Raw genomic sequence first — 25,444 nt, 5'->3', positions numbered from 1 at the left:
GACTCACCTCCACCTGGTGTAGGAGGGAATGTGTGGGTGGGTCAGAACTCCACCTGTAGAATAAAGAACAACTTTACTGTGAGACCACGTGTTTGTGGTCGTCATCATACAACACATGAACTCAGTCTGATGCTGCTCAATAACCAACCGAGATCAAACACCTACACCCAGGTGGAGCTGACATCTGCACCTGACACAAGACATGTTTTATAACAAGATTTTAAATGATGTTTCACAAAGTAACAAAACACAACCTCTGAAAACCAGATGTTCTAATAACATCTGAGTCAGTTAGTGAGGCACTGTCACATATTTCCCACTCATGAAACTAATTTATACTACAAACACTCCTGATTGGACAGACCTACAAATGTCTCCTAGCAACAGATTTACACATTAAAGTCTGATTTAGTAAGGAGGATTTATGAGGGTTGGCGCTGTTGCCTAACAGCAAGAAGATTCTGGGTTTGAATCCCGGCCCTGGGGCCTTTCTGTGTGGGTCCTCTCCGGGTTCTCCAGCTTCCTCCCACAGTCCAAAGACATACACATTAGGTTAATTGGTGACTTTAAATTGCCTGTAGGTGTGAATGTTAGTGTGTGTGGTTGTTTGTCTCTATATGTCAGCCCCATCATAGACTGGTGACCTATCCAGGGTGTGCCTCACCCAATGTCAGCTGGGATTGGCTCCAGCCCCCCGACAACCTGGTTCGGATAAGCGGTATAGAAAATGGATGGATTTATGAGGAGCTGCTGCCGCACAGTCCTGAGCCAGGTGAGCCAGGTGGCACCTGTGAACATGTGACTGTTGTCCATGATGAAACAAACCACATCAACAGTCATTTGTCTGCTGGTGAAAAACAAACTTTATTCCCCCACAAACAAACAATCACCATCACCATAATAACATCAACATAAATACATCCCCTCATCAATAAACAGGGGCTAACCTCACCCAGCCAGCAGCCCCGCCCCTCCCCAAATTGGCTGGCTGATGCTCCAAAGATAAACTCAAAGACTGACAAACTTTAACAAACAAAAATCTGTTCTTCTCAGTGATGCTGCCACCCGTGTTGCCATGGTAACAGTAAGGAGCTTTAAGGAGCTGCTCACTAACAAGTTAAACAATTGACATCCGACAGGAAGTGATTCTGAGGCAGATGAGTTGTGTCTGAGGTATTTAGTGCTGTAAATAACTGAAAAGGGTGATTTAGCCACAAGCTAACAGCTAATGTGTACAGAAATCTTCCATTGTTTTCAATGTGAAGCTAACATGCTAACGTGCTACTACAGGAAAACCTCATTGTCAAATCTTTTAATCATCAGTTCACCTTAAAAAGGAAATGTTACACCACATTATTTCTTTTTTTACATATTTTAACTTTTGTTGTAATAATTACCTTTTTGATTATAATTTTGAAATTTCCTCAGGTTCATGTTTGGAAATATGAGGTTTTCCTGCTACAAAACGTCAGGATGTGTTGGAGGGTTCAGCAGGACGTGCATTAGATGGAGGGGGGGATGTAGTGTGTGGCTGTGTGGTGGGGGGGTGGGGCTGTAATATAACCAACGACGTGGGCGGGGTTAGGGGTGGGACAGTAAACCCGTGGGGCGTGGCTTCCGGTCTGGAGCGTCCCCCAGTGGGCAGATGGGGGGAGGCAGTGGTAGGTGTGATAGGGTAGGTGGGCAGGGTGAGGATGACCAGGAGGAGGAGCGGAGGGTAGGTAGGTGGCTGGGGGTGGAGCTTCATAGGGTGGGTGAAGCATAGGGGGAGGGGGGAGAGGCGTCTGGTCTGGGTACAGAAGAGCAGGGCAGGGGGCGGAGCCTGGAGGGGCAGAGCTGATGGAGGGGGAGGATCCTTCCACAGATGGGACAGGGCCTGCTGAGGGGGAGGAGAAAAAAAAAAAACAAACACTTGACTGAACATTTAAATTGTGTGTGTGTCTGTCAGTTGTTGCCTTCAACTCGTCTCAACAGGTAAAGGTGTGTTATCAGTACTGACCACTGTTGTGTCCATCTGCCTGTCCATCTCCTGCCCTGGTGGATTCTGTGTAGGAGGAGGGGGGCTGATGGGAGCCGCGACCTGTCTCAGCGTAGGACTGAGAGGCAGCTGGGGGCAGAAGATCGGGACTGGGTCAAGTTACAGGAAGGAGAGATTCTACCTCCTATCAACAACCACCTCACTAACCCCTGTAACTGTAACCAACTAACACACACCTCTCTCAACACACCTCCAACATCTCTTTAATAAAACTCTCTTTAGTAAAAGCTCTGTGCTCATAATGGGACTCTTAGTGTGATGGCCTGCAGCAGAGGAGGCTGCTGATTGGTTGTTGAAACCTGCAGCCTGTCCAACCTTCTTGTTCCTCCAGCAGCCAATCAGAGGCAGTGTGGGCCTTACCATGCAGGGGCTCCTGGTTCAGGTAGGATGGGTAGTGTTGGTAGGTGTAGGGGGCCTCCGGTGAGGTGGGGGGGTATGTCTGCTGCTGCTGCTGCTGCTGCTGCTGCCAACAGCTCTGATGGTACCACTGGGGGGGAGGGGTAAGTAAGTACACCTGCAGCTCAGGTACACCTGATGTTTAAAGGAACCCATTTACTACAGAGATTTACTGGTGTTACTGGTCAGAGGATTCACCTACCTGGACTCCTAAGTTGAAGTAATACTGGAGGACTCTGTAGTCTACACACACACACACACACACACACACACACACACACACACACACACACACACACACACACACACACACACACACACACACACACACAGAGTGTAACATGAGTGATGAAGCAGACCAGTGTGGGAAGTTTAGTAGTTCATAACAGCTGTCGACCTCTGACCTCGGGGTAAATCACTGCCGCTAGGGTCGTAGGAGTAAGGGGGCGGAGCCACCATGGCACAGAGAGGCTCACCCAGCTCGTTAACCAACCAGGGAGAGGAAGCCGGGACTGTCATGGCAGCTAGAGACAGAAAAGTTCAGACTAAATTCATCTGGTGTGTGTGTGTGTGTGTGTGTGTGTGTGTGTGTGTGTGTGTGTGTGTGTGTGTGTGTGTGTGTACTCGTGCGTGACTCCGTGTGTGTGTGTGTGTGTGTACCTGAGCGTGGCTGTGTGTGTGCAGCTGGCGGCAGGTGACCAGCTGCAGGTACATGTGATGATGGAGAAGAGGGTGAGGAGGAGGAAGAGGAGGGTGAAGAGCAAATGACAGCTAATGGCTTCACTACCTGAAAAACACACACACACACACACACACACACACACGCCTGAAGCCTGTTGAGTGAAGTTAGTGCTGATAATTGATTGACTGATCACTGAGGTGCTGTCAGACAGCGAGAGCTGCTTGATAAGCAATCACTTGAGTGTCTATTCATCCAATCAGAAGATGTTCTGTTGTATTTAATTCTAATAGTCCAATCCCCATCACCAGCATTGCCCCTCTCTCTGATTGGCTGACACTCCAAAGATAACTAACTAATGATACCAAACACGAAGATCTTTAGGTTTTCTCAGGCAGCTTAACACACCCCTTTGCTGGTCTGTTGCCACTTCTAAGATGGTGGCTGTACAGTAACTGACCATATGGGTGGGGTTAGGGACGGGGCATTAAACTCACAGGAAGCTATTTAGCTGTGTGATGAGATCTCAGTGGGTGGAGAGCAGCAGTGTGTGGTGGATGGTATTCAGCAGGAGTAAGGGGCAGTGGGGGGGTACTCTGCTCATGTTCTCTGTGAGGACCTCTATCTTTATGAGGACTTCTTTCTTTGTGAGGAACTGCTCCAGGTTTAAACCATCACAGTAAGAACTTTGACCAGACCTCACAACACAGGTTTAGGTTAGAATTAGGTTTAGGTGATGGTCCTCACAAGTACAGAAATAAAAACAAAGGTAAGTGTGTGTGTGTGTGTGTGTGTACACACACACGCGCACACACACACACACACACACATACACACACACACACACTTGTACTTCCATCTTTGTGAGGACACTCATTGACATAATGCATTCCCTAGCCCCTTACCCTAACCTTAACCATCACAACTGAGTGCCTAACCCTGACCCTGACCCTAACCTAAACCTAATTCTAACCATAACTCTAAAACCAAGTCTTAACCCTCACCATGTGATTTGAAGGCGTCTCAAAAAGTGAGGACCGGCCAACATGACCTCACTTTCCCAAAATGTCCTCACTCTGTTAGTAAAATACTTTTTTTGGTCCTTACTATGTAGCAAGTACAAGTGTGTGTGTGTGTGTGTGTGTGTGTGTGTGTGTGTGTGTGTGTGTGTGTGTGTGTGTGTGTGTGTGTGTGTGTGTGTGTGTGTGTACCTGCTGTGTATAGTTGTAGTTTAGGTCTGGTCTTGGTGGAGAGTCAGCAGTACTTCCTTCCTGCTCATCCTTTCACAATAAGAGAAAACATAAGAAACCCTCTCTGTGGCTTTGTGACATCACTGATCACATGACCTGATCACACCTTGAGTTTTAGCATTAATTTCATGCTGAGTGAGTCCAGACCCTCAGTTCAGGTAATCACTGTGTTTCTCTCTATGCTGACGACACCCTCTTCTTCTGTGTGTTCTGGTCTCAGTCTTCACACAACCTGGACTAAGTCTATAATGTTTGAAAGTTCTTAGTCTCCTGCTTTTGTCAGGATCCTGTGACACAGAACCAGTTTTTAGTGTTTTCGTACAGTTCCACATGTGACTGTGGTTCAGTGTCTCAGTCTGACTGTTGATGACTGAAGCTGATCTCAGGGTTACGAGATTTTGAAACTTACTCTTTCTGTGGCTCAACAAACATGCTACATCAACCTAAAAAAATAACTGAACCTAGAGATCTAAAGGGACCGTAAGACCCCGCAGGTTAGAGGTCAGGTTACCTGGTTGGTGGGGGGCTCAGCAGCAGTGTAAACACCTGAGGTCTGGTAGCTCTGATCTGAAACAGTTTAAACGCAAAGTCAACAGCTGCTGTGAACTCTGGACGGATGTCCTCGAGTCAGACAGCGTTACTCACCCTGTGTGCTATAGATATACTCCTCTGTGTACTCACCTGAGGGAGACAGGAAACATCACTTCAAGTGTTACACAAAATAAAAGCTGCTGCTACAAGCAAATAAAAAGGTACAGGATTCAGTGTAAAATACATTTATTATACTTTATGAATAACTACACTTAGCACTTCCTGCAGAATCTTCCAAATTAAAAGCCTACAGGAATGGGATAGGTTATGTCCTTTGAGTTGTTGTTATGCTTTAAATGTGAAAGTTTCACTGAGAGTGTCTCAAACAATTGATTTTAAAGTATGTCCTCCTCACCCTGGTCCTCCACAGTGCTCGTGTCCTCCTGGTCTTCCTCTGATGAGCACACTGGGGTGTTTCCTGGTGGCGGTGCAGGGGGGAGGGGCCCCGAGCCTCTCTGAACTCTGTAGGAGGAGCCAGGGGGAGGGGCAGGGGCACCCATGTTGGGGGGAGGGGCCACAGTTGGACCCTGTGGGAAGTCAGATTACATGTTATTAAATACACACCAGCACCATTACGTTACCATGGAAACATAATCGTTTACTGTCACGTTTACTGGACCGATACAGATGAAGCTACAGGTCAGGTCCAAGTCACTCAAGACCTGATTGACTCACGTCTGAACGTCCAAGTGTCCAAAGTCTCTGATGTCACATGTAAACCTCAGTGTTCAATATATCTATCACTAAAATACTGTATTTTCCTCTGCTGCACGGTGTTATTCATGTGATGTTTTCCTCAGGTGTAGAGGACCGTACCTGACATGAGGACGTAACATTCAGACATCAACACTAAGACACCAGATTCTCCACTTCACATGAAATCCCTCCTGTATTTAGTTTTGTAGTTTTGGTTTTCTCACTGGTAGTGGTGGGAAGACGGTGTCGCTGGCATCGTCCAGCTGGTAGTATGCAATGGCTGCTTCCAGATCAGACGGCTCCTCCACCGTCTCAGCCGGGAAACCAAACTGACACTCTTTATTGAGAGCTGCTACCAGCTGGCGCCGGCTACGACTGAACAGATGAAAACGTTAGATCCTCACAGAGTGAACACGTCATGCTCCCTAACGTACATAAAAACCTAACCCTATGAGTGTTGTTATCTAACGATCAGAATTCAGCTGTTTTATAAAAGGTCGACTGAAATGTGTGAAATACTGAGATGCTGTTCTGACAGGTTATTAGAATAAATATTTATATACAAGTGCTTTACTCAGTTTCACTGTTTGCATTTTAGAAATAAGTTGCTATGGTTACCTTGTGTCATGTGAGTCACTGCTGCATCTTATCAAACATGAAATAACAAATAAACTACCAACTTTATACAACCCTGTTTCCAAAGAAGTTGGGATAATGTGTAAAATGTAAATAAAAACAGAATGTGATGATTTGCAAATCATATAAACCCATATTTAACTGAAAACAAAACAAAGACAACATATCAAATGTTGAAACTAATAAGTTTTGTGGTTTTATGAAAAATATTTGCTCAATTTGAATTTGATACAGCAACATGTTTCATAAAGTTGGGACAGGGTCATGTTTACCACTGTGTTCATCAGCTCTGCTTTTAACAACACTCTGTAAACGTTTGGGAGCTGAGGAGATCAGCTGCTGGAGTTTTGACAGTGAAATGTCCCGTTCTTGCCAGATACAGGATTTCAACTGCTCAGCTGTTCAGGGTCTCCTAGTGAGTGACAGGCCTACACAACTTTTCCAGTCTTTTGTTGCCCCTGTCCCAACTTTATGAAACGTGTTGCTGCATCGAATTCAAATTGAGCAAATATTTTTCATACAACAATAAAATTTCAGTATTTCAATATTTGATATGTTCTCTTTGTTCTATTTTCAGTTAAATATGGGTTTACATGATCTGCAAATCACCACATTCTGTTTTTATTTAAATTTTACAGTGTCCCAACTTTTTTGGAAATGGGGTTGTAAACTGAATTATATTCACATGAACATATCGGCCAATGCTCAATATTATTATTTTATTAAAAACAACAAACTTGTGTCTGTGCTGAAGAAACTGTAATAACGACCTGAAAACATCTGAGTGTCAGTAATGGTCTGAAGACTAATTTAAAAACCTTGTAGAATGTGCTGTGCCCCCAGAATCAGAACATTTTAATTTGTGATGTTGGTGTGTGGACTAATGGTAATCAATAATTAAATTCAGGGATGTGATAACATCATCATGTTGCCTTTTACCGTGACCTGAAGGCGTAATTCTCGTAGTCATGGTAATATCTTCTACCAGGGTGGTAATAGGTCAGCTGTGGACCAATCAGGTGACGGTTCAAGAAACGGGTTGAGCTTCTGGCGACAATCCATGAGACAGGTGTACACACACACACACACACACACACACACACACACACACACACACACACACACACACACACACACACACAGGAGCTGCTCAGTATCAGTGTGTTTTAAACAGAACATCAGTCTTGTAACAGTCACAACCTCCATTAACCTCTGGGCTCAATTTGAGTCTCATTTGAGGAAAAACCTGACAAACATAATCCAACATTTTCTAATCAGCTCTGGGTTCTTTTATGACTCTTCTGAGCAGGTAACAGGTAACAGACAGGTATCAACTCCCACCTGGATGTTCCGTAGCGAGGAGTTCTGGCTGTGGGGGGGTGATGGTGTGGTGGGGCGTAGGGGTCATACGTCATTGCTCCAGGTGATGGAGGAGGGGGTGGGCGGGGGTGACCTGCTGGCTGGAAGCGAGGAGGCAGAGTGGAGGGGGCGGGACCTCCGTATGAAGAGGGTGGCGGCATCAGCAGCTCTGCCCCCTTCACCCCACTGTTGCCTCGTGACTTCCTGAAGTAACGATGGCGGTGATGACGCTGACCACGAGAGTCTGACTCTGATAGAGACAGGACGAGACGAGGACAAAGACAGAGCATTACAAGAGAACATTATGGTAATCACAGGGTCATTTGGTAGGTCAGCAGGTTGTTACGGTGGTCAGGAGGTCGTTATGGTGGGTCAGGAGGTTATCACCGTAGGTCAGCAGGTCGTTAAGTTGGGTCAGGAGGTCGTTACGGTGGGTCAGGAGGTCATCACCGTAGGTCAGCAGATCGTTACGGTGGGTCAGGAGGTCGTTACAGTGGGTCAGGAGGTTATCACCATAGGTCAGCAGGTTGTTACAATGGGTCAGCAGGTCGTTACGGTGGGTCAGGAGGTTATCACCGTAGGTCAGGAGGTCGTGACGGTGGGTCAGGAGGTTATCACCGTAGGTCAGGAGGTCATCACCGTAGGTCAGGAGGTCGTTACGGTGGTCAGGAGATCATTAATCACACTATGAAAGTGAAACAGTCACAGCTGCTTCTTCAGTGATAGAACTCGTCATATTGTTTCTGAATATTTACGCCTGATAAAGGAAACATCCTCAAAGCAGGAAGAGCAGAAAAACTGGATCTCAGAGTAAACGTACCCAGATCTCCTTTTCTAGTGGGAGCAGCAACGTTCCAGGCAGGAACTGGATTCACTGGTTTCAGATCAGTCAGAGGAACCAGGTGTCTGAGAGAGCAACATATTAGAGATGAAACTGAAGGCTCTAACTCACAGACCACCTCTTCAAAGCTGTACAATCAGTAAGAGCTGTGAAGACGTTGCTCAGCCTCTTTATGACCATCAGTTCAACTTCAGACTTGGTCTTAGGGTCACTGTTAGAATCAGGTTTAGGTTATGTGTGTTACTTCTCTCCCAGCTCCTCAATGAAGACGGTGACAGCTGAGGAGTGTGTTCCTACTTCCTGGATGAAGGCGTTGTAGTACTTCCCCTTTGGCTCCAGACGCACCTGAAACACACACACAGAGTCAGTAACATGATTTGTTTGTCTGAGCTCAGTCTGTGATTAGTCACTGGGACACCAGGTAATGTCCCAGAATCCCTGGTTGTGATGGGGCTCATCACATGACAACCTGATGGAGGACCTACTTGAAGTGTACCGATGCTGAGGAAACAAACTAACCTTCACTGTGCAGTGCCTCTCGTTAGCACTGCATCTCTAGCAGCTGGTTCCTTAGCATGTTAACATTAGCATTAAGCTTCTTGCCCAGTCTGATGTATGGAGCTGACTGACGGTCTGAGATGTCCTAAAAAGGCCACCGTACAGATGTAACAGTTGCCTTTCCATCTTCATTCATCCAACAGGTTAGTTTTCTGCTGTGTCATGACCATTACAGCCTCACGAGGGCGCTAGTTAGTCTGGTTAAAATGAAAACTGGATAAGGCTCAACATTCAGCTGTAAACACTGAGCAGGTTTTTGTTTTTAAATGTCAGCTGTTTGAAGGAGAGCCATCATGTGGTGTCGCATCAGAAGGTGTTGGACATTGAGGTGGTCTGAAGGGTTCAGGTGGAGTTCAACCTGAGAGTGTTTGTTGTGAAGGAAGATGTGTTTTGTTACCTGACACTTGTCTCCCAGGAAGTACTGTCTACCTGCAAACACCATGTAGTCTGTCTTCTGCATCTCTGTCACACACAGCACAGCAATCTGATTACTACAGTCTCCAGGTAACACACCTGTCAGTGGTCACATCACCATGATATCATAACTATGTCAGAGACATCCATGATGAGGCAGGCAGTCGACAAATCAACCTCAGAGTGGTACCTGTACACCTGGCTGTTTTAATGAAATCATTATAACTAAACTACCTCCTGTCACATGATCATTTTAAACAGGTATCAGAAACATTAACGTTCATCATGTTCCAGGACTGTCGTTGACCTGTGTGTGTTACCTTTGCAGGTGTCCTGCCACACGTCAAACTCCAGGTTTCTGTAAACCTCTCCATCCAGAGACTTCATCACTTTGTAAGTCAGAGCCAGTCTGGCAGGGGGAGGGGCTTCTGCTGGAGGCTGCACAACAACAGCAACAACAACCATCAGACAACATCATGACAGTGATGTTTCACAGAGCCATACTGGGCGGTGTGGAGGCTGTGAGCTCAGGTGGTCTGAGAGAGGCCTGATGGGAACCAGTCACTGGTGTTTGTTCAGCTGAGGTCACCCCCCCCTCCCACCTTTGACTCGTCCGCCACAGCTCTGGGTTTCTCCTCAGCAGCTCCACCCGACTCCACCTCCTCCCTGCTGTATAAAACAAACAGGAGTGATGATCCACTGATATTACAGTATTTCCTGAGCTGCAGTGATCATCAGAATTATTAGATATGAGGTCATAATTATTCACAATGTGCTACGATCATGTGGAACTTTATTTAAAATACAAAACAAACATCCCTAATATTTTGTCACTTGGCCAGATTTGGTCCACAGGCCACTGTTTACCTACCACTGCTCTGTACTGAGTGTGTACCTTTGTCCTCTGTCCTCAGGTATGTCGTAGCCAATGTCGACATCACTACACACTGATGGACTGTTTCTATAGCGACGACCTCCAACCCTGAAGGTCTCCATGGCCTGACAGAGTTCCGCCTCCTCCACCCCGAACACCTGAGTGTAGAGCAGCTCATACAGGAGAGCTACACACACACACACACACACACACACACACACACACACACACACACACCTGAGTGTAGCGCAGATACACACACTGATCAACCAATCACTGCTCAGTACTCACACTGACAGAGGGCGGCGGAGGCAGGGTAACTCCTCAGGTAAACAATGTCATAGTGACCATTGATGGAGCAACACAGCATCACCTTGGCAACACAAAGGACTGAGAGTCAGCATTGACCAATCATACCTCATGGTTCACTGTCACGTGACCTGCTGGTCACAGCAGCAGAGAGAGTTAGTGCACATCTCCCCCTGAGGACCACAGGTCTATCAGCCAATCAGAAGAGCAGGGCTCCAGGAGGAGGTGTGTCACTCTTAATGAGCTACTGTTGTTTGTTTATGTAGACTTAGATTTCCAACGTTTGACGTTGGCCTGTAGCAGTGTATGTTGCCCTGAAAACCTCCTCCTCCTCTTCCAAACATCATGAGTTTGTGTTTCTCTTCTTCACCTTGTCCACAAAGTCGTCCTCTGAGATCACTGTGGCTGGTTTCCCTGGGTAACGATAGATCAGGAAACACCGCCTAAAAACACACACACACACACACACACACACACACACACACACACACACACACACACGGACAGACGGACGGACGGACGGACAGACGGACAGACACACCATATTTCTCCCTGTGAATGCTTCTTACTTCATAAAAGACCTGGGAACAGCTGACAAAATCTGGGTGTTTGAATTCAGCAGTGTGTGTGCTGTAATGAACCTGGTGTGAACAGGTGTGTGAACCTGAGTGTTCCTCACCTGTAGAGCTGAGACAGAGCCTTGATCTCCACCTGACCCACCGTCTCCTGAAAACACATTACACACTGTTACACACTGATATACCTGTTCACAGTTAAAACGGCTTCAGGGGTCAGTGAACTGTAAGGTCAAAGGTCAGAGCAGCTCACCTTGGGGTCCTCTAGACGTTCCAGGTATTTCTCAAACGAACCTTCAACAAACTGAAAGAGGAAACAGAAACAGATCTGAACTGTAGCAGCTCATCAACAGCTGGTGGTCAGCTGATCGACAGCTGGTCATTAGCTGGTCAGCAGGTCTGTGGTCAGTCAGACAGTTGATCTGACTCTGAGTCTGATGTGACATCAGTTCTTCAGGTAGTAGTTTAGTTGTAGTTTGGTTAATTGTAGTTTAGTTAGCTTCATCCACAGTCGTCTCCTAGTTGTGATTTGTTTGTGTTCACTGACTTTATATAAACCCACCAGGAGGAGGAAACACGAAGTCACATGACCACAGGTGAACTCACCGGTTCAAAGTTGCATCTGTGGGCTCTCATGAAGTTGGCACAGTCCTGACGGATTTTCTGATGGTAGTTCTGAGAGTAATACAACTACACACACACACACACACACACACACACACACACACACACACACACACACACACACACACACACACTGGTGTAACAGTTTTTTCAGTCGTCAATGATCCGATTTCTTCCTCCGCCTCCAGTCTGCTGGGTCAGTTTCCATGGTAACAATGAAATAAATCTAAGACTGGTTTCATCGGATGATGACAGACCTCAGGTTGTCTATCTCTGTCTCACAGCCTCACCTGCAACCAGAGCCCCCACCTCCCTGACCCCCTCTAGCTGTTAGCGTTAGCCCGGCTCACCTGCTCTGACACGGCTCGGAACAGACTGGACGCGTCCCGGGCCACCATCTTCCTGTAGAGTCCTAGACTGGACAGGTACTCGTCCATGTTGATGAAGTACTTCTTCAGGCCTTTCTGCATCCCGCCGCCGGTCAACTAACCACAGCATCCGCGGTAAACTCTGTGACCTCGGTCCGCCGCCGTGACACCCACAGGTGAGTTTAATCAGGTCTGATCAGCGCGGGGCCGCGCACCGCTGCTGAGGCGTTCACGGACCAACCGAAGCTCAGAAATCTAAAGATTCAGCTGTTCAATATGAACAGCTGACATGACGGAAAGAATAAGATGGTAAACGAGTGTCAGAAAAACTGATGACAATCTTTAATTCAGATCATAGAATTAAGAATAAAAGAGACAAAGAAAACAACAATTAGCTGGTGTATAATATAATATAATAAAATACGATAAAGTGTCTGTGATCACAGTTACATCCCCTTAATGGCAGAACAATCTTTTAATAATCAACATTTAGTACAGTTTAAATGGTAGAGTGTGTGTGTGTGTGTGTGTGTGTGTGTGTCGTCCTCTCTGACTGGTTTCCTGGTGAACTTTACACTGTGTGTTTGATGTGTTTGTGTGTTTTTACCTTCTGACCCATCACTGAGTGAACTCAGATACAGATGTCCGTGTTTGTTGGGTTGGATGTGTTTGTGAGTGTCTGGACAGGTGTGTGCAGGTTGTTTCATGAAAAAAAAATATAATTCATGAGTGTGAGAGAAACTAATGATGATAATTAGAATCAATACAACGATATTTGTCGATATTTATCGATGTATCGATCGGAGGACTGAGCAGTTTGAACAGCAGGGGGCGGTGAAGCTCTCACTGATTCATGTTCCTCATCACAAGAAGAACAGGCGGTGAGAGTGCGCATGCGCGTCATAACAACCTGTTCTCCCTGACAGGGTCGATATGGTCCGGCTTCAGTTCGGGTCTGTCTCCGGGGTTGTCAGAATTTGATCCGGGTCACTGGTCCAGATGTTCAGATTGCTCCTCCGAAGGCTCCGTCCGCTCAGCGGGCCGCCGGGCCGCTCAGCTCGCTCCTTCAGCGGCTGTCCTCCGGAGCTGTCCGCTGCCGGGATCCGGAGCACCTTCCTTGACTTCTTCCGGCAGAAACACGGACATCTGCTGGTCCCGTCGTCCCCGGTCCGGCCCAGAGGAGACCCCAGCCTACTGTTCGTCAACGCTGGCATGAACCAGGTCAGTGTGGACCCGGTCTGTCCCGGTCCGGTCTGTTTTCAGACCCGCGGAAAGCTAGCGGCTGTTAGCTAAGGATTTCAAAATAAGAGTCCTGTGAAGGCAGAGCGTGCTCACTGATGGTCAGAGACCGTGTTATTAGAGTTCAGTTCAGTTCAGTTCAGTTTAGTTTTATTTATATAGCACCAAAACATAATCTTCATTATCTCAAGGCTCTTTACAGGGTCAGGTCGAGACCTTACTTTGTTACAGAGAAAAACCCAACAGTTCCCACAAAGAGCAGCACTTGGTGACAGGGGGGAGGAAAAACTCCCTTTAACAGGAAGAAACCTCCAACAGAACCGGGCTCAGGGTGGGGGGGGGTCTGCCTCGACCGGTTGGGTTTAGGAGGAGAAAAAGGGGGGGTGGGGGAGGAGAGAGGAGAGAAGAGAGAGAGAGAGCAGGAACAGCTGTGTAGGTAATGGTGTTATCAATAATAATGACAGGTAACAGTGGTTAATAGTAAAGATGAGTAGTGGTGGATCTGGATCCTGCTGCTCCCGAGGCAGAGAGACCTGCAGAATGAGGACAGAGAGAGAGAGAGAGAGAGAGAGAGAGAGAGACCTGCAGAATGAGGACAGAGAGAGAGAGAGAGAGAGAGAGAGAGGGAGAGAGGGAGAGAGAGAGAGCCCAGTGCATCATGGGAATCCCCCAGCAGTCTAGCTCTATAGCAGCATAACTAAGGGATGGGTCAGGACATACCTGAGCCAGCCCTAACTATAAGCTTTACTAAACAAGACAGTTTTAAGCCTGATCTTAAAGGTAGAGAGGGGGTCTGCCTCCTGAACCCACACTGGGAGCTGGTTCCACAGGAGAGGAGCCTGATAGCTGAAGGCTCTGCCCCCCCCATTCTACTCTTACAAACTCTGGGAACCACAAGTTGACCTGCATTTAGAGAGCAAAGTGTCCTGTTGGGAAAATAGGGAAGTATAAGCTCTCCAAGGTACGATGGTGCCTGACCATTAATGGCTTTGTAGGTGAGGAGGATTTTAAATTCTATCCTGGATTTTACAGGGAGCCAATGCAGAGAAGCTAACACAGGAGAGATGTGATCTTGTTTCCTAGTTCCTGTAAGTACTCGTGCTGCCGCATTCTGGATCAATTGGAGGCTTTTTACTGCATTTTTGGGACATCCTGACAATAAAGAGTTACAGTAGTCCAGTCTTGAGGTAACAAATGCATGAACTAGCTTTTCTGCATCCTTTAGACACAGAATGGGTCTGATTTTAGCAATATTGCGCAGGTGGAAAAAGGCTGTCCTAGAGACTTGCTTTATATGTGAAGTAAAGGACAAGTCCTGGTCAAAAATGACACCAAGGTTTCTGACTGTAGCACTGGAGGCCAAGGTGATGTCATCCAGAGTCAGTATATTATCACATAGTGTATCTCTGAGGTGTTTGGGGCCAATTACAATAACTTCAGTTTTGTCTGAATTTAAGAGTAAGAAATTACTGGTCATCCAGGTTTTTATGTCCTAAAGACACACCTGAAGCTTGGCTACCTGGTTAGTCTCACCTGGCTTCATGGATAAGTACAGCTGGGTGTCATCTGCATAACAATGGAAATGTATCTGGTGCCTCCTAATAATGTTTCCTAGAGGGAGCATATATAGACTGAAGAGTATTGGTCCTAGCACCGAACCTTGTGGAACTCCATGACTGACTTTTGTGGTGATAGAAGAGTCATTATTAACATGAACAAACTGGAGTCTATCTGACAGATATGACTTAAACCAGCTTAGTGCGGTTCCTTTAATGCCGACCATATGTTCTAGTCTCTGTAATAGAATCTTATGATTGATGGTGTCAGATGCAGCACTAAGATCTAGTAGGACAAGTATAGAGACAAGTCCATTGTCTGAGGCTATGAGGAGATCATTGGTAACCTTAACCAGAGCAGTTTCTGTGCTGTGATGGACTCTAAAACCTGACTGAAAATCTTCAAACAAACCATTTCTGTGCAGATAATCACATAACAGTGTTCAGGTTAATTAACGCACACTGACTGGAGAACAGGTCTGAGTTCAGAGTTTTCAACAGGGTTCAGTTCAGTGAAGATCTGTAATCAGTTCTATGGTTTAAATCTGGTCCCTCTGTTTTCATATTTATCTCTGTAGTGTTAAACTTCACAGTCTCTTATTCTGTCAGTGACGGTGAAAAGGTTTGTTTGGTTTTATTCAGTTTGGATTTGACCATTATCTTTTTACTTCTTCTTGTTTGTCGCTTCCTGTTTATTTCTATGAGAACCCTCCAGATGTTCAGAGAAACTGGACTTAGGCTGATTCTGGTTTTACTTCTCCTCCTGATGTGAAAACGTGTTTAACAGTTTAAGAGTTAACTTAAAGTCTTTCAGCACCAGACCAGGTTCACCTAAATCAACCACATCTCCACCTATCAGACCTGGACCCAGACTCCAGCTCCTCTCAGACAAACCTGTGAAGGTTCATTAAAAATGCTGCAGCTGAGGAGAAAATCATTATATTTAAACATGTAACATTAGTTTTCAGTCTAAGGACTAAAACGACTGAAACGAGTCTGAGTTGTTTTCCTGTTCAGTTCAAGCCCATCTTCCTGGGGACGGTGGACCCCCGCAGTGACATGGCCTCGTATCGCAGAGTGGTCAACAGTCAGAAATGTGTCCGAGCCGGAGGCAAACACAACGACCTGGAGGACGTGGGCCGGGATGTCTACCACCACACCTTCTTCGAGATGCTGGGAAACTGGTCATTTGGTGACTACTTCAAGGTCTGGGGGGGGTGTCGGGGGGGGGGGGGGCACTTCCTGTTTAAAGGGGAGAGAAAACTGTCTGGCATCAACTTATACTGATATTGTTGTGTGTGTTCAGGAGGAGGCGTGCTGGATGGCGTGGAACCTCCTCACAGAGCATTATGGGATACCTGCAGACAGACTGTATGTGTCTTATTTTGGCGGTGACATTGCATCAGGTTTAACAGCTGATGAGGAGACTCGACAGATCTGGTTGGACATCGGGTACGAGACTAAAGATGATGTTTGAAAGTGGCTGCACCAGGTCCTGGTGTCAGGTTCTTATAACAGACCCTGTGATCCTGGTTTTACATGTCTGAGTGATTAATTATGACCAGGATCTGGATCAGACTGAAGTTCACAGAGGGCGTTTAGAGATGATGTCAGTGATGATGTCTGCTCCTCAGGGTCCCCCCCAGTCGCCTCCTGCCATTTGGCCTGAAGGAGAACTTCTGGGAGATGGGGGACTCAGGCCCCTGTGGCCCCTGCACTGAGATCCACTATGACCACGTTGGAGGACGAGATGCTGCATCGCTGGTCAACGCTGACAGTCCTGACGTGGTGGAGATCTGGAACCTGGTCTTCATGCAGTACAACAGGTTCACACACACACACTTGGACCAGTTCAGTCCACATTAAACCAGTTCAGCACTGAACCAGCTCACCAGACTCTGTGTGTGTGTGTGTGTGTGTGTGTGTGTGTGTGTGTGTGTGTGTGTGTGTGTGTGTGTGTGTGTGTGTGTGTGTGTGTGTGTGATCAGGGAGGTGGACCACAGTCTGCGGCTGCTGCCCCACTTCAGTGTGGATACTGGGATGGGACTGGAGAGACTGGTCACCGTTCTGCAGGGAAAAAGATCAAACTATGACACCGACCTGTTCACTCCGCTGCTGCACGCCATCCACCAGGTAGTCCACCATGACACCAGGTAGTCCACCATGACACCAGGTAGTCCACCATGACACCAGGTAGTCCACCATGACACCAGGTCTACCATGACACCAGGTAGTCCACCATGACACCAGGTAGTCCCCCATGACACCAGGAAGTTCACCATGACACCAGGTAGTTCACCATGACACCAGGTAGTCCACCATGACACCAGGTCCACCATGACACCAGGTCCACCATGATATCAGGTAGTCCATGACACCAGGTAGTCCACCATGACACCAGGTCTACCATGACACCAGGTAGTCCACCGTGACACCAGGTAGTCCACCATGACACCAGGTCTACCATGACACCAGGTAGTCCACCATGACACCAGGTAGTCCACCATGACACCAGGTAGTCCACCATGACACCAGGTCCACCATGACACCAGGTAGTCCACCATGACATCAGGTAGTCCACCATGACATCAGGTAGTCCACCATGACATCAGGTAGTTCACCATGACACCAGGTCCACCATGACACCAGGTAGTCCACCATGACATCAGGTAGTCCACCATGACACCAGGTAGTCCACCATGACACCAGGTAGTCCACCATGACACCAGGTCTACCATGACACCAGGTAGTCCACCATGACATCAGGTAGTCCACCATGACACCAGGTAGTCCACCATGACACCAGGTAGTCCACCATGACACCAGGTCCACCATGACACCAGGTAGTCCACCATGACATCAGGTAGTCCACCATGACATCAGGTAGTCCACCATGACACCAGGTAGTCCACCATGACACCAGGTCCACCATGACACCAGGTAGTCCACCATGACATCAGGTAGTCCACCATGACATCAGGTAGTCCACCATGACACCAGGTAGTTCACCATGACACCAGGTCTACCATGACACCAGGTATTCCACCATGACACCAGGTATTCCACCATGACACCAGGTATTCCACCATGACACCAGGTAGTCCACCATGACACCAGGTAGTCCACCATGACACCAGGTCCACCATGACATCAGGTAGTTCACCATGACACCAGGTAGTCCACCATGACACCAGGTAGTTCACCATGACACCAGGTAGTCCACCATGACACCAGGTCATCCATCATGACACCAGGTAGTCCACCATGACATGAGGTAGTCCACCATGACACCAGATAGTCCGCCATGATACCAGGTACAACACAATGTGACACTGAGTACACCACAAATATCAGACCAGAACACCACAGACCTGAGGGCCCAGTTAAACCAGGAGATGCAGTTTCATAAAGGAGGGCCAAGACTTCCTGGCCTCAGTTACCGTGGAAACTGATCGTCCAGACTCCCCTGGTCCTGTTCAAGGTTAGGATTAGAACCAGTGTCCTGCTGGATGTGGTCTGTGGTTGATGTCTCAGATCTTAGTCCAGTAAACAAACCGGACTGGACCACGTCAGTTTAATGACACACTGGTCCTGGTTCATCTGGTCTGGATCAGGTTTTCACAGTGAGCCAGTAAAACACATCTCATCATGATGGTTCAACAGGGTCCAACAACACCAGGTAGACCAGGTCGGTGATGCAACCACGTTATCCATGAGGTACTGGGTGTAGTGAGGACTGACAGGTTGTCCTTGTCATGGTAACGTGGCTGTTGTCACGGTGATGTTTCTGTCCTCAGAGGTCGGGGGTGGGGCCGTATGGCGGCAGGACAGGTGCAGCAGACCCGGGGAAGGTGGACATGGCGTACAGGGTGGTGGCCGACCACATCCGCACGTTATCGGTCTGCATCGCTGACGGAGTTCATCCAGGCATGTCAGGAGCCGAGTGAGTCATCAGCCAATCAGCTGTTTTAATTAAAAAAACTACCAATGCTGTTTGTTTATTTGTGTGTCTGTGTGTGTGTTTGTGTGTCTGTATCAGGCTGGTGCTGAGGAGGATTTTGCGGCGGGCGGTGCGTTTCTGTGTTGAGGTCCTTCAGGCTCCACAGGGAGCACTGGCCAGCCTGGTTCCTACCGTCACCCACACCTTGGTAAAATACATTTCCCATAATCCCTCTGACCAGGTGATCAGGATACACCTGGTCTCTGTTGTCTTTCTCTTCTCAGATGAACCTGATTCATCAGAACCTGGTCTCTGTGGATCAGTCAACTGGACTCTGGAGCAGCTGCAGACTCTGATGTTATCAGTTCATGAAGAAGAGCAGTTAGGTCTTATTGGTCATCATGACTCAGCAGACACAGGTCACATGACCGAGCAGGAAATTCATCTGTTAAAACCTGAGAATTATAATGAATGTATGAAGAGACAGGAAGTGATGTCACTCTGTTTGAAAAATAATAATCAGGTAAAAATAAATGAAGGATGAAATTAAAAAGTGACAGAGGCTGTGGTGGCCTGGTCACAGTGGGCGTGGTTACTGTAACTGAGGCCAATTCTGTCCCTCCTTGTTTCAGGCTGACGTGTATCCGGAGCTCCACAGGGAGGCGGACCGGGTGAGTCCACATGGTTAACATGGTTTAACCACTCATTGGTTAGTTCGAGGACAGATAACACTGGGGAACACAATTTTTGTTGAGTTAGGTCTGACAGCTGTTTTTAACTAATTTTTGGGTGCGGAATCCAAAACTGATCTCAGTTTTTCTCTATCACGTCAAGTTTTTGAACTATAGGATCCCCGTTTTCTTAAAACATATGAAAAATACTGTACTAAGATGGAATAGTTCCAAGCTTTGAAAACTAAAAAAACTGCATAAAACGAAATAGAACTTACAACGGTATGCCCATGGTTACAAGGTTAAGAGAAAAGCCAGCACGAATCCTCTTAATTCCTACTATGCCAGCTTTCTGTTTGCAGATATTGATAGTACTGACCAATGTTCCCTCTCAGCTGCGCGCTTGCGCAGTCGCACACTGCTCACACATTCTCAGCGCACAAGAAAATCTATACAGCGCATAAAATAAAATTCAACATAAACTGTAAATTAATTAGAGCAATAACATTTTTTTCTGTAACTTTTTGCAGTGTAACACAGTGAGATGTCCAGCCAATGATACGATACGGTTCACTTACGCTACGCAGCCAATCATAGCATTGACATTGCTTACGTAGGTGCCCTTCCCATACGTGCCGCGGCGCCGTGCAAGTTAGCTAGCTAACAACAGTGCACTTCATTTTCAGTGGGCCAAATCACTGACATTAAAAGTAAACGAATGGAAATTGCTGCTAATTTGATTCTTTTAATAAGCCATGTAACTTGCTATGATCCCAGGTGTTGATCAGGTGTGATACAGGTGTGTGGCCACAGCGTGCACATCTGGTGTTGCTCACCATGGCCCTCAGTGTGCTCAGGGAGCGTGCGTGTGCCCAGACACATGGAACATTAGAGGGAACATTGGTACTGACCTATTGGGAGCTGCACTCCTCTCACCGCACTGTCTCATTGTGACTGCACAGACAAGTTGCCACATAACTGTTGATGAGTCCAATCGTGATCAGCTGGCAAGTCTTACTACAGCTGATCAGTGGAACTTTGCTTATCTGGAGGGTGAGCTGTGGAGAAAAAACTTGACGTGCTAGAAAAAAACTGACTGCAATTTTGGAATCAGCATGCCAATTTTAGTTTTAATCAGCATAAAAATCTAACTCAACAGAAAGTTTTTTTCAAATTGTTCCCCAGTGTAATCAGCTGAATGATGTAACAGGAAGTTGTCATCAGCAGCTGTTGATTGACGACTGGTGCTCTTCCTTCAGATCATTGACGTCATTAACGAGAATGAGGCTCACTTCCTATCGTCTCTGCAGCAGGGCAGCAGGCTGATCCACCGCACGCTCAACAGAATGGACTACAAACATGGAGTCTTCCCTGGTCAGTTCACTTCTCAGTTACTACAACTCCCATCCACAGGTGTCAGAAACTGTGGATGTCCTGGTGGTTCACAAAGAACCAGGACAGGTTCAAGGCGCAGCATCTAAATCAGCTGATGTTTTCAGCTTCAGACCAGATTTTGTGGGGCTCCCTGTTAAATCCTGCAGGTCTACTGGTTGTTGTTTTTACTACTCAATAACAGAAACATAATAAATGTAAAACCACATAAAAACAGATGAAAAAGCTCAAATGTGCAGCAGCAAATCTTCATCCAGTCTGGTCTTAAAGAGTCTGAGTCTGGAAGAGGTCTGATGAACCAGCAGGTGGAGACCAGTGGAGTCGGACTCTGGTCTCTGGTGTCGTGGAGGGATGTTTGCACCAGGGTCCATCTGTGTAATAATAAAGATGCTTATTCTGTGTACGTCAGCCTCGGTGGCCTGGTCTCTGCACAGGGACCTGGGTTTTCCTCTGGACCTGGTGGATCTGATGTTGGAGGAGAGAGGAGTCCAGGTGGACCGCCAGGAACTGGACCGACTGATCACAGAGAACTACAAGGTGAGGCTTCATTGTCATGTGTGTTACCATGGAAACATCTCAGTCCGCTGTCTAGTCCAGCAGGTTACAGCCTTATGGGGACATTAGCTCTCAGAATGCACCTGGTTTCTTTATTTTGAAGGGGCTTCATGACTTACTGTGAAGGACTTTTACTGTGAAGGGCTGTGGCAGCCTGAAATGAGGTGTTTGATCAAACTGGACTAGTTCACAAAGGATCAGGGAAGAGCTGGACTTGGTCTCAGCTGAGTCCTGCACTGAGGTCGCACAGATAACAGATGATGTCATCAAACAGCTGTCCCTGTCTCTCAGGTGGCGTCTGATCTGCAGTCAGGTGTCCAGTCTCAGGTGACGTTGGACGTCCTCAGCCTGGCGGAGCTGCAGCGTCTCGCAGTTCCTCACACCAACGACTGCCTCAAATACCAGTACAGACTGGAACAGGGCCGATACGGTACTGCGACTGAGTCCTGCCTGCACAGGTAACACACCTGACTCGGTTCAGACAGGTAATCTCTAACATCTCTCTCTAGTGTTCCCAGCATGCTGTGCGACAGTCCTGGCTCTGTATGATGGTCAGGCTCTGGTGTCAGAGGTCACAGAGGGTCAGCGCTGTGGGGTCATCCTGGATCAGACCTGTTTCTACTCTGAGCAGGGGGGGCAGTCACATGACCAGGGCTACTTCACCCGGGACAGACTACAGGTGAGCCGACTGCTCATACAGGAAGTGCATCATGGGTCCCTGTGGCCTGACTCCAGGTGTTTCCTGTCTCTCAGGACGTGCTGTTCCCCGTGGAGAAGGTGGTCCTGGCAGGGGGTTACGTGGTCCATCAGGTGACTGCCGCTGACAGTCTGAAGCCCGGGGACCAGATCCAGCTACACCTGGACCAGGTAAACAGAACCACATCCGGCTGTGTGCAGATACTGGATCTGGAGAACCAGCTTTCAGTCTTTCTACACTGACCGCTGAAGCTGAAGTTGGTGATTCATGATTGTCATGGTGATGGATCATCAGCTGGCGAGACTTTAACTGTTGAAACTGGACCAAAATAAAACCATAGTCTCAATTCACTACATGTATTACCCCCCCCCCCCCCCCCCCCCCCCCCCCCCCCCCCCCCCCAGGTCCACAGATTGTCCTGCATGGTGAAACACACAGCAACTCACATCCTGAACTTTGCTCTGAGGACAGTTCTGGGTCCTTCAGTCCATCAGAGAGGATCTCATGTGTCAGCTGATCGTCTCCGCTTCGACTTCAGTGTCAAGGTGAAACAAGTGTCTGTCTCTCTCTGTCTCTCTCTCTCTATCTCTGTCTGTCTCTCTCTCTCTCCATCTCTGTCTGTCGGTCTGTCTGTCTCTCTCTCTCTCTCTCTCTCTCTATCTCTGTCTGTCTGTCTCTCTCTCTCTCTTTCTCTGTCTGTCTGTCTGCTCTCATGCTGTGTGTCCAGATTCATCATTCATCTGTCCTGCGTTGTCTCTGCACCAGTCACAGTCCACGTCCCCGTTGTTGAGTAGTACATGTGTCATATTTTCCCTCCTCAGGGTTCTCTGAGTGTCTCTCAGCTGCAGCAGGTAGAGAGGTGTGTTAACGACATCATCTCAGCCAATCAGATTGTTCACAGCCAGGAGCTTCCTCTGCAGAGAGCGAGGAGCATCAGTGGACTGAGGACAGTGGACGAGGTGAACTAAGACTATCATCAGTTGTTCTGTCTGTCTGACTGTCTGTCTTTCAGTCTGACTGTCTGTCTCTTCCTGTCCCTGCAGGTGTATCCTGACCCGGTTCGGGTGGTGTCGGTGGCGGTTCCGGTCTCTGAGCTGTTGATCGACGAGACAGACAGACAGACGTCTGTGGAGCTCTGCTGCGGAACGTGAGATTGAAACACACCTGTTCACCTGCACACACTCAAACAGGCATGACACAGGCTGTCGCTTAGCAACACATGTAACACAAAGATGTCCAGAGAAGACGTTTCAGCCATCAGAGTCTGTCAGAGTCCTAACTCTAACCCTAACGGTGGTCTGGTTGTGCAGGAGAACACTGAAACCAGTGAAGCCTTCAGACTGACTAAATACCTTTAATACCTGACACAGGTAACAAACCACATAAACCCTGTCACAGCTGCAGCCCCTCTCTGTGTTCAGTCACCTGCTTCAGACCGGAGCTATCGAGGATCTGGTGATCATCTCTGAACGACAGATGGTGAAAGGAATCAGTCGGATCATCGCTGTGACGGGACAGGAGGCAACACGGGTCAGTTACTGTCATCTCGAGAGACAGGTCTGGCAGATGTTACAGGTGTGACGGATGTGACAGGTGTTACAGGTGTTACAGATGTTATGTGAAAAAATAAATGTAAACTGTCTACGTTTTCAGGCTCGGGAGGTGGGTCAGGTTTTGTCTCAGGATGTGGACTCTCTATCAGCCAGACTGGCAGGCTCCGCCCCCTCCAGTCTTGAATCCATCCAGCGTCTAGCCAAGGAGGTCGGAATCCTCTCTGATGTAGGTACACTACTCAGGCGATGGTATGACGTGCTGTGTACCTGCTGTGCAGTTTGACCCTGTGCTGTGTCTGTCAGGCTGTAGATAACACCCCCATCCCTCAGTGGCAGCGCAGGGAGCTGCAGGGTCGACTCAGAGCTCTGCAGAGGACCAGTAACACCACCGTCAGGAAACTGGAGACCAGAGAGGTGAATGCACACTCACTATCACACACCAGTCAGCTGGTGGAGCGCTAAATAAAATCTTTGTGTTAACGTTAAACAGCTGAGGGGAAACCACCTGGCACCCCCTGCTGGAGATTAGGTTTTAGTCTGATAGTCTGCTGTCCTCCATGTTTTCTTACTGTGTGTTTTCCCATCATGCTTTTCTCAGGCTGCAGGTAGAGCTCAGGCTCTGCTGGAGAAGAACGGCAGGAAGGATCTGCTGGTGGATGCAGTGGAGACGGACTCTCTGTCGGTGAGAACAACCTGATGAAGACACACACAGACAACAGAGAACACAGCAGGAGACACTGAGCTGGTTAGCCCGATGCTAACCCTGTCGTCACAGCAGATAAACAGGATTAGTCTCTCCTGTTGTGTTACAGACAGCAATGCACATTTATGAGGTCCACATTGTGATATTTTACTTCACTATGAACTTTTTAATCTCTCTGAAGCCTCTGTCTCAGTCCTGTCCAGTGACTGTGTGATGTCATCACTTTGACATCATACACCTGTCCTGATTGTTGACCTGTTTCAGATTGTGATGAAGACGGTGAACCAGCTGAGCGCCGTCTCTCCTCTCAGTCATGTGATGCTGCTCGCTCACCAGAGGCATTCTGGGAAGGTTCTGTGTGCCTGTCAGGTTCCCAAGGTAACCATGACTCACCTATCAGTGACATCACAGAGGCATGGTTATGTTTGAAGCCTCTGATTGGCTGTGTTCTCCCTGCTCAGGGCTCGACGTCTCTCCTGGCCTCTGATTGGGCGGTTGCAGTGTGCTGTCACTTCGGGGGGAGCGCTGGGGGCTCAGCACTGGTTGCCAAGGGGACAGGGAGTAGCAGTGACATCACTGAGGCTCTGAGGTGGGCGGAGGAGTTTGCCCGCCAGAAAATGCAGTGATGATGTCATGAAGAGAGATGACATCATTGTGACACACAGCATCTCCTAGTGGAGGCTGCAACATGCTGTGGACTGGAGTAAGGTACAGGTGACTGTAAGCCCCACCCACAGCTGTTCTCATTGGATAACAGGCTCAGATGTGAAGGTTTATTATTTAAAACAGATATTTTATAAATCACATTTCTTTGTTTTAAAAGAAATAAAAACATCTCTGCTCACATTGATTCTGTTATTGATTATCTTTATTAATGAGGCAGTTACAGTTAAAGTAACAATAATAAATGACTTAATGAAAACACCCAGA

The 25,444-nt window shown here is 47.6% G+C and overlaps 2 protein-coding genes across 10 annotated transcripts; one reads left to right on the top strand and one right to left on the bottom strand.

Annotated features, from left to right (window-relative positions):
• Nucleotides 1-839: 839 nt before the first annotated feature.
• Nucleotides 840-13,245, bottom strand: alg13 (ALG13 UDP-N-acetylglucosaminyltransferase subunit). 8 transcript variants are annotated; one of them, XM_071472204.1, is made up of 26 exons: nt 13,119-13,245; nt 12,191-12,492; nt 11,823-11,906; nt 11,470-11,520; nt 11,321-11,367; nt 11,012-11,084; nt 10,624-10,705; nt 10,354-10,519; nt 10,061-10,127; nt 9,779-9,896; nt 9,442-9,506; nt 8,731-8,831; nt 8,466-8,551; nt 7,628-7,895; nt 7,226-7,333; nt 5,875-6,025; nt 5,310-5,481; nt 5,009-5,044; nt 4,875-4,930; nt 4,325-4,393; nt 3,095-3,221; nt 2,839-2,958; nt 2,637-2,677; nt 2,399-2,525; nt 2,000-2,107; nt 840-1,879 (listed from the first exon to the last, which is right to left on the bottom strand). In XM_071472204.1, exons 2-26 carry the CDS (start codon nt 12,308-12,310, stop codon nt 1,503-1,505), a joined length of 2,820 nt encoding a protein of 939 aa, XP_071328305.1. In that variant the 5' UTR covers nt 12,311-12,492; nt 13,119-13,245; the 3' UTR covers nt 840-1,502. The 8 variants fall into 8 exon arrangements, with proteins under 8 accessions (XP_071328305.1, XP_071328306.1, XP_071328307.1 ...); XM_071472205.1 differs by having other exon boundaries at nt 840-1,876; XM_071472206.1 differs by having other exon boundaries at nt 7,226-7,330.
• On the top strand, nt 13,208-25,360 carry aars2 (alanyl-tRNA synthetase 2, mitochondrial (putative)). Of its 2 annotated transcripts, none has more exons than XM_071472203.1 (22): nt 13,208-13,429; nt 16,021-16,209; nt 16,310-16,455; nt 16,638-16,829; nt 16,992-17,136; nt 18,801-18,946; nt 19,043-19,151; nt 19,576-19,614; nt 20,874-20,988; nt 21,416-21,543; nt 21,853-21,991; nt 22,071-22,240; nt 22,315-22,428; nt 22,663-22,803; nt 23,080-23,217; nt 23,302-23,405; nt 23,680-23,788; nt 23,912-24,037; nt 24,115-24,225; nt 24,410-24,493; nt 24,779-24,892; nt 24,976-25,360. In XM_071472203.1, exons 1-22 carry the CDS (start codon nt 13,208-13,210, stop codon nt 25,138-25,140), a joined length of 2,946 nt encoding a protein of 981 aa, XP_071328304.1. In that variant the 3' UTR covers nt 25,141-25,360. The 2 variants fall into 2 exon arrangements, with proteins under 2 accessions (XP_071328304.1, XP_071328303.1); XM_071472202.1 differs by having other exon boundaries at nt 23,680-23,833.
• Nucleotides 25,361-25,444: the final 84 nt, after the last annotated feature.

This window comes from Trachinotus anak, unplaced genomic scaffold (assembly GCF_046630095.1).
Source record: "Trachinotus anak isolate AG129_WGS33_773 ecotype Australia unplaced genomic scaffold, CSIRO_AGI_Tana_v1 ptg000036l, whole genome shotgun sequence".
Taxonomy (NCBI): domain Eukaryota; kingdom Metazoa; phylum Chordata; class Actinopteri; order Carangiformes; family Carangidae; genus Trachinotus; species Trachinotus anak.
Note: the sequence above shows the minus strand (reverse complement) of the source record. Positions and strands in the feature narration are given on the sequence as shown.

Coding starts and splice junctions, on each gene's coding strand:
- alg13 (XM_071472204.1), bottom strand. CDS start 12,310: ATGCAGAAAGGCCTGAAGAAGTACTTCATCAACATGGACGAGTACCTG. Junction 10,520..10,623: donor CTCCGCCGCCCTCTGTCAGT/GTGAGTACTGAG, acceptor GTGTGTGTGTAG/CTCTCCTGTATGAGCTGCTC. Junction 6,026..7,225: donor AATTACGCCTTCAGGTCACG/GTAAAAGGCAAC, acceptor TCATCTGTTCAG/TCGTAGCCGGCGCCAGCTGG.
- aars2 (XM_071472202.1), top strand. CDS start 13,208: ATGTTCAGATTGCTCCTCCGAAGGCTCCGTCCGCTCAGCGGGCCGCCG. Junction 16,456..16,637: donor CAGATCTGGTTGGACATCGG/GTACGAGACTAA, acceptor TCTGCTCCTCAG/GGTCCCCCCCAGTCGCCTCC. Junction 24,038..24,114: donor AGGTCGGAATCCTCTCTGAT/GTAGGTACACTA, acceptor TGTGTCTGTCAG/GCTGTAGATAACACCCCCAT.